At 42.5% G+C, this 14,304-nt stretch overlaps 1 protein-coding gene across 2 annotated transcripts in view; it reads right to left on the bottom strand.

Moving 5' to 3' along the window:
- Nucleotides 1-236: 236 nt before the first annotated feature.
- The window catches only part of PDZRN3 (PDZ domain containing ring finger 3), a 131,118-nt gene continuing 117,050 nt past the window's right edge, over nt 237-14,304 (bottom strand). For both annotated transcript variants that reach the window (XM_059480038.1, XM_059480039.1), the window contains 6 exons: nt 13,365-13,452; nt 6,079-6,177; nt 5,469-5,531; nt 4,758-4,859; nt 3,568-3,684; nt 237-2,665 (listed from right to left, as the gene is read on the bottom strand). In XM_059480038.1, coding sequence (XP_059336021.1) covers nt 1,124-2,665; nt 3,568-3,684; nt 4,758-4,859; nt 5,469-5,531; nt 6,079-6,177; nt 13,365-13,452 — 2,011 coding nt within the window. In that variant the 3' untranslated portion in view covers nt 237-1,123. The remainder of the gene's footprint in view (nt 2,666-3,567; nt 3,685-4,757; nt 4,860-5,468; nt 5,532-6,078; nt 6,178-13,364; nt 13,453-14,304) is intronic.

Genomic DNA, 14,304 nt, shown 5'->3' with positions numbered 1-14,304 from the left:
AGCTTGTGAGCTGAAGATAGGCATTGCCTGATTTTATTCTTGATATTCTTTGTGCTTCTCCCTTGTCTCTTCCCTCAAGAAAACCCCAATCCAAATTCCCCCCAAAGTCAGGATGCCAAATGTTCCCTCAGGTTTGGCTCCAGTGGCTGTCCAGGCATTTCTGCAGCACGGGAGCTACACTCCATAAAATTATATTCTAGGTGGTGAAACCAGAAGGGAACAAAAAGAATTTAAAGTAGTTTGAAATATAAAACAATAATTTATTTTACTTCATTTTACTTGTTAACGTTTGCAGCTAATGATGATTTCATGAAACTGCTTTTATAATTCAATACATTCAAATTATAAAGCAAACAGTTACTACCATGGGCTTTTCAAATTCCACAAACTGTCTTATATAAACAAATTAGCTGTACATGCACGTTTCTTCAATAGGTTGCAACATTTGCAAACATGCTTTAAAATCCTTTAAAGCTGCATAATAGTGTACTTTGCCTCAGGCTTTTCAGATGAAACCTCTATACTTCTTTCAGAAACCTTAAAGAGAAAAATGTTTAAATGTTGAGCATAACTCTAAAAACTGCTGTTTGATAAATGTTAAATATTACAAGAGAATGATTCTAATTCTGAGTTTAAACCTTGAGCTAAGTATTGATAAACAGCACTCTGTGTAGAAGTGAACAACAGCAAAATAATATCACAAAATATGGTTTCACAAACAAAAATACGTATGTGCAGTTGCTCTTGTGGGTTTCTTGCATTTTTTTTTTTAGGTAAAGAAAAGCATGGGTACCTTTTAATATGAATATAGTTTAAGCAAATTACCTGTGTAAGTATGGTTAATACATTTCTGATATTTAAACACTTCATGTAAAAGGTAACAAGTAAAAAAGTACAATCAGTACTCCAAAAAGCACTGCTAATATTGCCTTTGAAGGAGATGGGCAAGCTTCCTCCCCACTGCAGAATGGAGATCCTGGCACCCACGGCTGTAGAGTTCAGTATTTGAACTATAAACTCGGTGACTGTATCTTATATACAAAAATCTTGCCACATTGAACGAGGCATGGATTCCTACCCCACTGGTAGTGTTTTATGTACATAATTTAGCCCTGGGGATGGATTATACAGTAGTCACTGACAGGAAGGAATTGTACACCCGCGTGCCGTCCGGTGACTTTGTTCCGTGGGTTAGCAGTTCTTGGATCGTCATCCAATTGTCAAATATTTTTTTATTTCTCTTCTTCATCATTTTTTTGTGGCTCAGTTCAATGATGTTCATCTCCTTCTTCTCCTCTGCACCTTGCTGCTCCTTCAAGCACTCTAACCTGCTCTGCATCATGAACTCCCGCCGCCTCCTCTGCTCCTTGGCTTTCACCAGGTGCTGCTTCCTCTCCTCCTTGCTCCAGTACCGGCCCATCTTCATCTCACTGATGGCATCGTCATCCGTGGTCATCCCACTGCGCTCCTCCTTGATCTTTATGGCCCGTTCCCTCAGCAGCCTGTCCCTCACCGGCCTCTTGGTGATGTAGCGCGTCCCGTCGCTCCTGACCTTGACCTTCCACTCCATCCTGGGCTCGCTCTGCCCCGAGGCCAAGTCCTTGCACATACTCACCAGGCTCATCTGGCTCTGGGCGTACTCCACGGCGGATTTCTGCTGGATCAGCTGCATGTAGCTCTGGTAGTGCTGGGCGTGGGCAGGGATGTGAGCGTGTTTGTAGGGAGAGTGGTGGTAGGGGGACACGTAGGGCTTCTGGCTGTGAGTGGGGCTTTTGCTGCCGTCGCTGCCTTTCCTCTCCTTGCTCTCCAGCTGCTTGCCAGGGTCAGGCTCTTTAGCAGAGGCGTGGCACTTACCAGCGCTGGATTCGTGGCTCTCTGAGCCAGCAAACAAATTCTTTGGGGAGACATTATAGGCCACTGCCCCCTCGTTGCCTTGGCAGCCGACGCCTTCGGCGGTTCTGCGCAGGGAATTGTCGGGGGAGATCTCCAGCGTCAGCGGCGTGCTGCGGCAGCTCTCGCCCGTGTTGTAGGCACTGGAGCTGTCCTTGTCAGACTTCTCAGGCAGCTCGGTGATGTCCGAGAGCTCGTGCCTGCGCACGTCAATGCTGGTGTTGTAGTTTCTGAAGCCGCTGTTGTGCAGCATCCAGGGCTCCCGGTACTGCTCCTTCAGCTGCTGCATCTTGTGGGCCCGCACGATGTTCAGGCACTCCAGCTCGATGTTGCGCAGCTCCTCGTTGAGCATCTCCAGCTCTCTGTCCACGCTCTCTTGGTCGCTTTTGCTCATCTCCAGGGTGCTGTTATGGTAGTACAGGCTGTAGGGGTTGGCAGACTTCACCTGGCACTTGAGCTCCAGCAGCTCCCGGAACCGCTCGCACTCGTCCACGGGGATGCCGAGGAAGTCGACGTCGGTGCAGTCAGCTGAGATGAACGACTCGTTGCTGAACTGCATGTCCCCACTCCCCAGCGTGTCGTGGCTGTAGGTCAGCTTCTTCTGGCTCCCCAAGGTGTTGGAGGAGGTGGTGTGATCGTCCCCATTGTTCTCCTGCTCGGAGCTCTCGTCGTTGCGCGTGCTGTCGTCCGTGCGCCCCACGCCGCTGTCCTTCTCGTGCTGGTTGGACAAAATCGTGGCTGTGTCTGTGGTGCCTCCATCCTCCTCGTGCTTCTTCTAACAACAGAAACAGCAGGACACAAAGAAAAGTTATTGCAAGCACGTGAAACATTTCAAGGTGTTTATTTTTAAATAGTTCTCCTAATCTGTCACTTTTCACACTTTGTATGTCCTATATGGAAAGAGTATTATGAAGAACTCAGAGAAAAGGTGACCAAGCCCTCAACATGCTGTGGATATTCTTTTCAGAAGAACCTGAGGACTGAGTTTCACCTATGCAGCAACAGTGGTAGAAGTCACATTTTCAAATGTTTCTGCTCCCACTTAGGTGCACAACGATATCCAGTTTTCCTGCAGTGCCTAAGTGAGAGCATGACTCCTCACAACATGGGGATGGCACAGAGGATGCAGAGTTGTAGAAAACTTTAGGGAAAAAGTCTAGGCAAAAACTGAGAACTGCTTTAATCATAGCAGAATGATGGAGAACATAAGCCCTGCATAAAATCTGTAATGGCCCTGTATAAAATTTGTAATGTAAAAACTTTTTCTTTGCCTTTCCCCCTTGTATAGACCTTGCTTCAGTCATTTGCCTGAGTTGTCCATTTTGGATTCCAGGTTTGGGGAGGCTGTTTCCAGTCTGTGCATGCACATCAAATAGGAGATTCTATAAATCAGCTCTCTGCCTGCTCTACCCACCACACACCCAGTATTCCTCTCAGTGACCACAGTGTTGAGGGATTTCCATGAATTGTGGTCTTTTGTTGTAAGGGGCAAAGCACAAAAGGTACTATTTTAAAACATCTCACTGTGGAGAGCCATGTAATATCTTGATTTTACAGAAAGTCCTTTTGCCTTGATCTCAGTGTCACTTGAGACACCAAGTGTATTCAGCCAAGCTCAATATTGAATACTGAGTGCAGTGGGAAGTTTGACAGCCCTGCACACCAGAAGGGCAGTACCTGCTGAAGCATGCTGGCAGTAAATTGCATTGCCTGGTGGTGCTGTTCCTCTAACATGTCCATGTGCAAGTCATCCAGAAAATCGTTTCTGTCATCATCCATCCATCCTTCATCCAGCTGTGTGAAAAGGGAGGGAAAAAACAAACCAATCATTGTCAAAAGAATGAAGAGTGACATAAATTACTGCTTGTCTTTGTGGACAGTGGTTGGGAAATCTCAGGAGATTCCTTCCTGTGACAGTGCTGCCTGTCTTGGGAAGGAGCCTGTCCTTGTGCTAAGTGTGGGTATTGACTGTGCTACCTCCTGCCACAGCTGCCTCCATCTCCAAGAGCAGGGTTTTATCTTCAGCAGCCCTCTACATATGAAAAAACTCAGTTTTTTGATCCGTGGAAATACTTGCAAGAGTTGGGGTAGTTTTGGTTTGTGCACAACTTGATTAAGTTGTGTAAAAACACTCCAGAGCCGAAAGCTTGAACACACCTCTTGTGAGGCAGCATCAAACTCCAGAAGGAAAATCTGACTAGGGTCTGTAGCCAGATTTTTACTCCCATTTTTACTCCCATTCCCAATTATCCCCACGGGAAAGATCAGAAACATCCAGGCTAAGAGGACAGTGATGATCTGTCCAGGTGCACTGGCAAGGGCTGCTCTCCCAGCACCAGGAGCAGAGACAGATCAAACAATGCTGCTCTCAGCTGTTTGTTCTACACCTTTGTTGTGCTAATCCCTGCTCTACAAAGGGATCTGCTTCAACCTTTTATTGCAGCACAGGAGGCTTCTTGACAGTATTCAAGTACTTTAAGAGACTGTGTATGAAGAGCTAAATAATAGGTGTTTTAATGAATGAATAATCAATAGCTATAGGAATTAAGAGTTCAGCATGTTCTTCAAAACTGTGGCTCAAACCCATTCATAATACCTTGCACTGATGTTTGTAACAGCATTGCAGCACAAATAAATCACCAAATGCCTTAGAAATTACATTTTAATATAAAATATATATGTAAGTACCACGACTGCTGAATTCCATCGTTTTAGACTGTATATATATGTGCAGTCAAAGTGTAGAATATGGTTTTGGGTAGATTTGGTAGATTTAAACAGGCTAAACAATTTGAAAGAGTTGCTTTCTACAAAACAGCAACTGTTTTAATTAAAACTCAGGTGAGGGTTTTTTGTTGCTACCATACCTGAATTTCTGGTCTTGCCACAAGTAAGGAGATATTCTTGCTCTCCTCACTGGAGAGAAGAGCCACAGCTTCCTCTCGGTTCTGCACCTCGATGCCGTTGATCTTTAAAGAAAAAACACCACCATGAAGGGTTTCCATAGGGACCCCTGGGTGCTGCTGTGCCCAGCTCCATGGAATGCTTGGCTGGATGGATCCACACACACAAACCCAGCCTTGGGCAGAGAATGCTGGGCAGTGTGGTGGTTTGGACATGTGAAGGTGTTCCCCCCCCTGCATGCAGAGCCTTGTTAGGAGGGCAGAAAATGGAGTTCTGGGGCTTAGGACACTGGAATTTTGGGGTTTAGGACACTTGGAGCACTTCCCAAGGAGGAAGGCAGGAAGTGGAGTTCTATGGTTTAGGACATTGAAGTTCTGGGGTTTAGGACACTTGGAATTCTGGGGTTTAGGACACTGGAATTCTGGGGTGTAAGACACCTGGAGCACTTCTCAAGGAGGAAGGCAGGAAGTGGAGTTCTGGGGTTTAGGACACTGGAATTCTGGCATTTAGACACTCGAATTCTGGGGTTTACGACACTGGAGTTCTGGGGTATGGGACACTGGAATTCTGGGGTATGGGACACTGGAATTCTGGGATTTAGGACACTGGAATTCTGGGGTTTGGGACACTGGAATTCTGGGGTTTAGGACACCTGGAGCACCTCCCACACGTACCTGGATGATGCGATCCCCTTCCCGCAGCCGCCCGTCCTTCGCCGCGATGCTGTTGGGATCAATCTGCAAAATAAGAGAATTCTCAGTGCTCTGCAGGTTTGGGAGGTCACTATTCACTTCTCCTTATTTCCTGGGTGGTGCATTTCAATGGAAGGGTTTAGATTTAATTATGGGTTTCTTTCCTCAAATTGGTGCAATTAATTTGAAATGGCTCTGCTGAAAAAACGTTCCTGTATAAAATGCTACTTTTTTCTTGGAAAGGGACAAGGAGAGAGAAATGGGCCCCAGATGTTTGCAAATAGAAGTGTGTGGGGTTTTATACAATTTACATTGTTTCAAGAATAATCAAGAATAAAAATTAAAGGGGGAATACATGAAAATACTCTGAAGGCATCATTTGAAATAGAACATTGTTAATATAATGAAATTTGACTTCAGTGGGAGCAGGACTGCACTCAGTTTGGAGAAAAGGAAAATAATTAGATTTCTTCCAATTACTGCATTTTGGCTGTTTATCCAACATGGTACAAACAGAGGATAAATGTCTTAACTGCCCAACAATGCAGCTGGAAAGACAAATGGTATCTTATGGAAGGCAGCTCAATCTTACCTCACTCACATAAATACCCATGTCATCTTCATCATCCGTTCTGTAACAGACAGTGAGGCCAAGCTTGTCCTGGCTGTTCACTCTGTGTAAATCCACTTCCTGAGGTTAAAAAAAAAAAAAAAAAAAAGGAAAATATATTGTCAGCGAGACACTGGTGACTGATGGAAGCAATTTTTCAAATGCAATGAAAATATTTTGCTTAAGTGATATAGTGGATGTCTTTTGATTTCACTTGTAGACGAGGTTAACTTACTGAGCAAAACATGATTATATGCAGACAATCAATACCTGGGACATTTTTGACCCTTCAATCAATAGGAAGTCATTTTGAAAATAGACCTTTTATTGATCTTAAGGAAGAAAAATTACCTATATTTCATGTAGTGCTAAGACTTCAAAGGCTAAAATACTTATAAAGTATGATTTCAGTATTTGTCACAGCTGATACATATTTCCTCATAAGCAGGATAATTCTCTGGCTTTTCAGAAAAAAACTAATATTCTATTACTTTAAATTGTATAATTTTCATGAAGTCACCTAATAAATTTCTCAAAAGTGTAACTGGAGATCAATATATTGTCAGCAAAGCATTTGGTATTGGTAATAGAAACATAATAAGCATTTCAGTATCTTGCAAGTGTTTGCTTTCATCAGGTCATGGTGGACTTGTTAATCTCAGAGACATTTAACCCATCTTAAAAATGTATGTTCTTCCTCTATGCTTTTTATTTCCAGGAGGAATTCCTGAGGGTTATTTCTTTTTTTTTTCTTCTGTGTTTGACACTGGTTGGTAGGAAGGGCTGTAAAATCCATGGAGATAGCCCCAGGCTGGGGGATGTTCCTGGCTGGGGACATCCCTGTGGCATTTTTCAGTCCTGCCTTTTTCCCTCTGAGGGATATCCTGGGGGTTTAAGGTGTTTAACCAACTGATTGTGGCAGCTGGGCTGGTCCTGAGGATGCTGCCTGGGCAGGAAGGGTTTGCTGCACAGACAGAGGTGTGAAAACACCTGGAATTGTGTTTTACCTCCTCAGGTGAGGGGAGTGAGCGAGGCTGGGCAAGGTCCTGCTCATCCTCAGGCCAGGCAGGTGTGGGCTGTGCTGAAAGGGAAAAGTGGGAGCAGCAAAGGGACACAAAGGGACCCCAGAATTGTCCCTCTGTTTGTGCTGGACCTGCCATTCCAGAGGAAAAGTCCTGACAACACAGCTCCTTCTTCCTGGCATCTCTGTTGCCGTGCCATTTGGAAGGGGCAAGACAATAAAACAAGCTGATATGAATAATTTATTGGTGTGTCTGGCTGACAGCTGCCAAGATCAGCAATCTCGTGTTATTTACTTGTCAACATGTGTAATTTCTTTTTTTTTCCCCCCTAAAGAAGCGTAGCTGTAAATGTCAGTGACATTTCAGCTGGTATTTAAGTGGTTTCAATCAATAGTATCCATGGTGAACTGCTGTGCTTTTTTCCCCCCCTCTTTTGTTACTTAAAGGTTTGAACACAATGCTTTAATAGTGGGGTTTTCTTCACATTTCTAAAGCTTTGGAGCTTTCTAGAGAGGAGATGGAGATTCTTCAGAAGAGAGATGAGACAAAGTGGATTCTGTTCTGATCTCAGCTGATCCTCCAGAAAGGCAGGGCAGTCAATGGGTTTATCCTGCATTTACCCTTGGAGTGAACTGGAGTGAGGTGGGAATTTGTGGATTGAGCCTATTTCAGGCCCAGAACAATTCCCATATTCCCTGTATACTTTAACAAAAAAGTTTCATTATCTTCAGGAATACTTTTATACTGATTTGAAAGCGTGGCAAGAAATTTCCAGTGGGGCGCATTCTACTGCTTGCCATACTGGCATTGAAAAAAAAACCCATATATATATATAAATATAACATATACTATATTATATAAATATTTATAAATATAAACAAATATATAATGCTAAACCCCCCCCCAAAAAACCTAACAGACCTATATGGTGACTTTGGCCATTGATCCTGAGTAATTACAAACACTTGGAGTGGAAGGAAAAGAGGCAGCAAGCTGTTATTTTCATTCTTACTTGCCACATGTTTTTACTAACAATGGGTGTTTTTCCAACATAAGCCTATAATCATAAAAAATAAAGCACAGGTTTATATCTAAATTTTACCATCAGAGATGTATATACTGGAAGGTAATAAATAATCTGGTGAATTAAATAATATATATTTTGAAATATATATTTTATATAAACACATATAAAATATTTACACACGCATATATAAATATATTTATATTTTTACTATATATTTTGAAAGAAAAGAGCTATCTGTTGTTTAAAAACACACAGAAATAAAGCAGCAAGAAAAGCTAGAGCAGAAAAAATGTATAGAGCAGGTATTTAGAACCTGAATTTTTATGAGTAATTAGTTGACAGACCTACTCCTGAGTACAATCCCTCTAGTCCTTGGTAGGAAGAGAGAAAGTGGATTTGATGCTACCCAAATATGATAATTTTATGAACCTAAACATAGGAACAGCTGCTTTATGTGGGTCTTTGCATCAGTGAAGTTTTAATATAATCATAAAGGTTTGAAATATTTGAGAGATAAAAGTGTGCAATTCCAGTTGGAGTTGAAGAATCAACACCAGAGTCTTCAAAGCAAAGGTTATTTTCCATATTCAGAGGCAAGTCTGTGAAATGCAGAGATACATGAAAGGGGAAAACAGACAACTGGCACCTGCAAGCACAGGTATTATGGCAGCTTGATTAATTGTACCAGGAATTAATTAAACAGAGGAAAATTAATGTGGGCCTGGAGGAGTTTGAAAGTGTGAGTCCCTGTGTTTGCAATGCCACAGGAGATGCCATTTCTCACAGTTTTGTCTCAGGGCTGCTCTCCTGGGCAGTGCAAGGGGCACTCTGGGGTTATCCCACAGCTGCTCTGCAGGCACAGAAAGCAGCTGGCAGGCAGAGAGGGGGAATGCTGGCCTGGGCCAATGGGATAAATGTGAAAATTCCAGCCATGACAGTTTTTACAACTCGCAGATAATTCAAATCTGCTCCTTCTGATCAGGTAAAAGTGACATTTTGAGAGATGTTCAAAGGAGGATTTGGGTGCTCTTTCAAAATAGTCTGTGCAAGAGAAGTGTCTGAAAGATTATTGGCTCCTCATCAAATGCAGAGCCAAGGAGGGCTCACAGAGCTGGTTGCTGAAATCCATCTGGCATTTACAGCAAGACAAGAAGAAATGAACATGCCCTGTGACATTATACCTGCAACCACTCATCATAATGAATTAGGAGCAAGTGATAATAGTAAATTAACCTCTATAAGCTCAGAAGATCCTTCATTTGCAGAGGATTATTGAATTATTGTACTGCTGATTTAGAATTATGGCCTACCTGCAGATTTATAAAAATCAGAGTCCTTTCTCTAACAAGACAGAAATGAGCAGTAGAGATGTGAAATGACAGCAGTGGGTAAGAACAGCTCAGTCACTCAGAAAGCCTCACACACAGCTTGCATGGTAAGTGATCTGTCCTTCTCCCTCTCCCTGTAAAATGTGGTGGATTTTTTATTTTCTGTGCTGACCTCTGCCATACCTGACTAGCAGGATTCCCTTTTTTGTGCTTCCTCTTGCTAGGTTTCATGCATAAAACAAAGTCAAGGAAATAAATAAACATATATAACTATTTCTTTTTATACTGCATAAGGCCCTCTCGCTGCTTTTTGGCAACTGACCCTGCTAGAGCAGGAGGGAAAATCTTCTTCATGCTTTCTTGAACCTAAGAAAATAATCTTTATGTTTGTGTTTTTATATCAAAGTGGCTTTCAACACAGGTAAATGGAAAAGAATCCCACCCCTTCCCTTTTCAAGGGAGAAAAGCCTATAAGCCAGACTTTTCTTCCAAAATTCTCTGCTCTAGAGAAGCAGGACTCTACCTGTGGGTTTCTGTGGCAGCCCAGCTCTGTGATGGGGATTCTCTGCCAGAGCACAGAGGCTGGAGCAGCTTTAATCCCCAGTGGTGCTGGGGAAGGCTGCAGGGAAGTGTTCTCACCCCGATGAAAGGAGCTTTGGGATGGCTCAGTGAGATAACTTGGAGGATGCCAGGCTCTGTGCCAGGCAGATGGGCAGAGCTCCATGACTCAGACCTTTCTCACACAGCACGAGGTGCTGGGGCCAGGCCGAAAACCTCCAGAGAGCTGAGGCAGGACAAGTTCTCAGTGCTGCCTTGTGAGCCAGATGAAATGTTTTACCACTTTTGCGTTTGTTCCAAACAGAGAACACACAAATATTTGTGTTAGAAAGTACAGCTGTGAAGCTTTTCAAACCTTTCCATATTCAATTACTGCCTGAAGCAGGCCTGCCCAGGCTGCAGCTCTTTGTATTCCCAGACACAGCAATGCCTTGAGAAGCTCCTGATCTCTGCAGCTCCCTGCAGAGCACGAGTTTTCATAGAGAAGAAATATATTCACATAAAAGATGCTTTGAAACGCTTTGTAAACCAGGATGGAATAAAAATTGCACAGTGCCTGTGATGGAGCCTTCCAATTCTCATGTTCAGAGTCGCCTCTCACCCCTCTTGCAAACAGATTATTGGAGAAGTGAAAGAAAAGTTTCAACCAAAGTAGCAAAATACAGCAAGGGGGAAAGCTTGAAACCCTGGTACTCAGCTTTTACTCATGTTTTCCTAAAAGCAGTGGAGTATTAATTTCAGATCTTGAAGCACTTATTTTGTGCCCAGTGTGTCCATCTTTGGCTGATCATGCTGGGAATACTGGGAGCTGTGCACTGGGTGGGCCAAAAGCTCTTTGAATGATTTTGGTGTCCTCCTTCAGTCTTCTGACGAGAATGCTTCATTCCTGTCCAAGACTGAGTGAGAGTATCAGAGGGAAATTTCTCAGCAGTAGCAAACATTTCATGTAATTTTCATCTGCAAGCTTCACTGGCTTTCAGCTAACCATTCAGTTCTTTTCTTGGAAAGAAAGACCTACACACAAGCTGCATATTGGGGAGGGTGAAGACAGAAAGTGAAATGGGAGGGAACAGGCCCCTTTTTATGTAGAATGTTCTCCTTTGTAATGTGAGAAAGTTCCACGGAGAGAGCCTGGGCTTGGGCTGTGTCTGACAGCTGGACAGACTTGTTTGAATAAACACATTAATGCATAACACTGCTGGGGAATCCTGGAGTGACATTATTCTTCCTTTATGAGCCTGAAATGACTTCTAGCTGGGCCTCCGTGAAGAATGAATGTACTTTTAATTTATAATAAAATAGGAGTTCACGATTTAGTTCCTCTTTACTTGTGGCACGGAAACTTCAAAAGAAAAGAAATGGTATTTATTTGTTTTTGTAGCAGGGAATATATGGCAGTTACCTCCGAGTCATCAATTTTAAGACAAATGTTGAGATAAAACCGAGAATACAATTTTGGCACCTCAGCAATACTGCCAGCATAAATTCCTTCCTATGGATATTTACATTGGAGGTTCATTGCAAACTTGGCTATTTCACCTTTTTTGTCTTGTTTGCTTGTTACAAATCACTAACCAGTCAGTTATAGACCATAAAAGTTTAGATGAGGAGCTTCTGATTTAAATTCAAAGCACATTTTATAGACATAGAAACCCAGAAGGCTGACTTGATGGCTTTCTTACTTTCGACATTCCTGCTGCAGTCAATGAAACAGTGCCTTTGTGGTCTTTTAAAACATATCTATCAAAAGGCAAACAAAAAAGCAACCAGCCAGTTGAGTCCCTGTTAGCACTTTGACCTTACCATTGATCACAGTCTTTACAATTTGAACAGGAATCTTTAGTGGTTTTTAAGAAATACTATTAGGCTACAGAGACTTTCCTAATGTTCATCTGCCTGTGTTACCGAGCTGATCACCTTTTGCCATCAAGTACTATATCAATGTCACAATTATTAATGTTGTGGTTTGAGGCATATTAAGGTTTGGCTACTGGAGTGGGTGTGTTTAAACTGTTTTCAGCTCAACTGGTTGACCTTCTAATGGAAGTACTAGAATTTACCCACAATATTAGATTTCCTAAAAAGTAGATTTTGGAAAGATACTGGTAGAAAACACTGATTTGTTCTACATTTTCCTTTGAGACTGAAATCTAGATTGTATTTGTTTTTATTTAAGAGAGAAAAAAAGGGCCTTGTTTGAAAAGTAAGGCCTTGAAGTCTGCTAAGTAGCATTTGTTTTACTGGCACTTTGATTTTATCCTGCCTTTGATTTACGTCTGTATACAGACATGAATTGCTACCAGATCCGCAGAATTTGAGAACAGCTTGCAAACTTTTTATGGGGTTTTAGTCCTTGATCCTGCAAACACTTTTATAGAAGGAAACAACCTGGTGCTCATGGAAGGGGCTGAACTCTGCTCCCACTGAAGCTGTTGATAAATCTGCACTGGTTTCAGCAGAGCTTCAGCACTGCTTGCTGTGACAAACAGGTGTTAGCAGGACCAGGATCTAAGAAATTAGAAGTGCAAGCCAGCTAAGGGTATAAAATATTCTCTTACTGATAGCCTTGGATGGATCAGCCGGCTCAGACAGCTGGCTGTATTTAGAACTATTGGGATTCTTTGCTGCTATTTATTACAAATAACTAAAACCACTTCACTGGGTCAGTACTGCTAAAGTATCTTGCAGAACTCCACAATTTATGTGCTGTACATTGAATGGTTGGGAGCAGGCTATTAAAATAAGAAATGAGAAAACTAAAGATGAACTTCTGATGGGATATGCAAGCACTAAAACCAAAAGTGGTTTTCAAAGGTTTGTCAGGGAAAAGGGCTTGCATACCTTCATGACTGGTTCAACTTTTATTATCTGTAATTTCACATGTATACATTTGTCACTTAAGTAATGAAAAAGCGAGGAACAGCTTAATAGAGTGGCAAATCTATCCTGGCCTTGTCTTGTAAACTTAACATACTTCAAAATTATATGATCAAGAACATCTGTTTCTCAGCCAGGAAATATTTAAGAGAAACTCACACATTTTTACTGTGGTTATGTGGAACAGGTCCTGCCACTCAGCAGAGCCCTTCAGATTTTCAGAGAGCCTAAATCAGCACACTTAAACAGAATTTAATTAAAGGAATCAATGACTTCATTATTTATGTTAGCTGATGATCATCAGTGCCTGGCTCACAGTTCAATGGGGTGATAAAGGTATCAGCAACTAGTGAACAATGTTATCACAAATATCTGCCTTGGAAAGTCTTTCCACTTTATGCAATTCAAAGACCTTGAGGTGCATATGGAAATGAAAGAGTTACTCAGATGAAGTACCTCCAATTCCAACTCATCCCGGTCCATTTCTTGATGAATTCCTCCCATGTAGTCATTGGGGTCATAGTATTCATGCACGGATGGATGGCTGGAAAAAAAAAAAAAGGTATTTTTTAGGACAGCACTCAGGACCTTAGTGGAACTTGTTAATGCATTCCAAGCTTGTAGGGGAGATGATGGAGTGACCCCCACACTGAGGAGCTGCATGTGGTTAATTCTGTAAGCTACACCACTTACCCCAGTAAGTGTTTTAAATGAAAATTCCGTGTACTGTAGGAGGACAGCCTGCTGCTTTTTACTGCTTGAGCTCTCCCACACTTCCACTGCCTTTACTTTGGAAGTTGTGAGCAGTGTAATGCTCTTGTGATCACTGTTTTCTGTGCTGGATTGTTCTATCTGCAGTGAGAGTAAACTTCCTGTAATTCTCTGCTAACAAGATACACGTCTGAGGCTATTTATGTAATAGCATCTGCTAATTGGCCAGCATAGTCAAGTTGTTAGAGGCAGGCGAGATTAATCTGAATGGAATTGGGAGAAGTGAGAGGAAACACCAGGAGAAAATGACTTTGCTTTTATGTGCTGGGTGAGAGCACAGCCAGAGAGCTCAGTGTGGTCCTGGCATGGGAAGGGCACTGCTTACCCAGCAGCTGGGATTAATAATTAAGGAACAATATGGAGCTGATAGGGCTAAGGTGGAATAATGCAGGCACATGGCAACCTAAATCACAGAATGATAAAATCATGGGACAGTTTGGGGTGGAAGGCAAATCTTTTCTTAAGGAAAATCTCGCTCCACCCTTGCCATGGGTAGGGACACCTTCCACTAGACCAGGTTGCTCCAACCTCTCTTGGACACTTCCAGGGATGGAGCTGCCACAACTTCTTTGGGCACCCTGTGCCAGAACCTCACCACCCTCACAAGGAATAATATTTTCCTAAA

Source organism: Ammospiza nelsoni, chromosome 11, assembly GCF_027579445.1.
Source record: "Ammospiza nelsoni isolate bAmmNel1 chromosome 11, bAmmNel1.pri, whole genome shotgun sequence".
In the NCBI taxonomy this organism is placed as follows: domain Eukaryota; kingdom Metazoa; phylum Chordata; class Aves; order Passeriformes; family Passerellidae; genus Ammospiza; species Ammospiza nelsoni.
The sequence above is the reverse complement of the archived record's forward strand: the minus strand, read 5'-3'. Positions and strand labels throughout refer to the sequence as shown.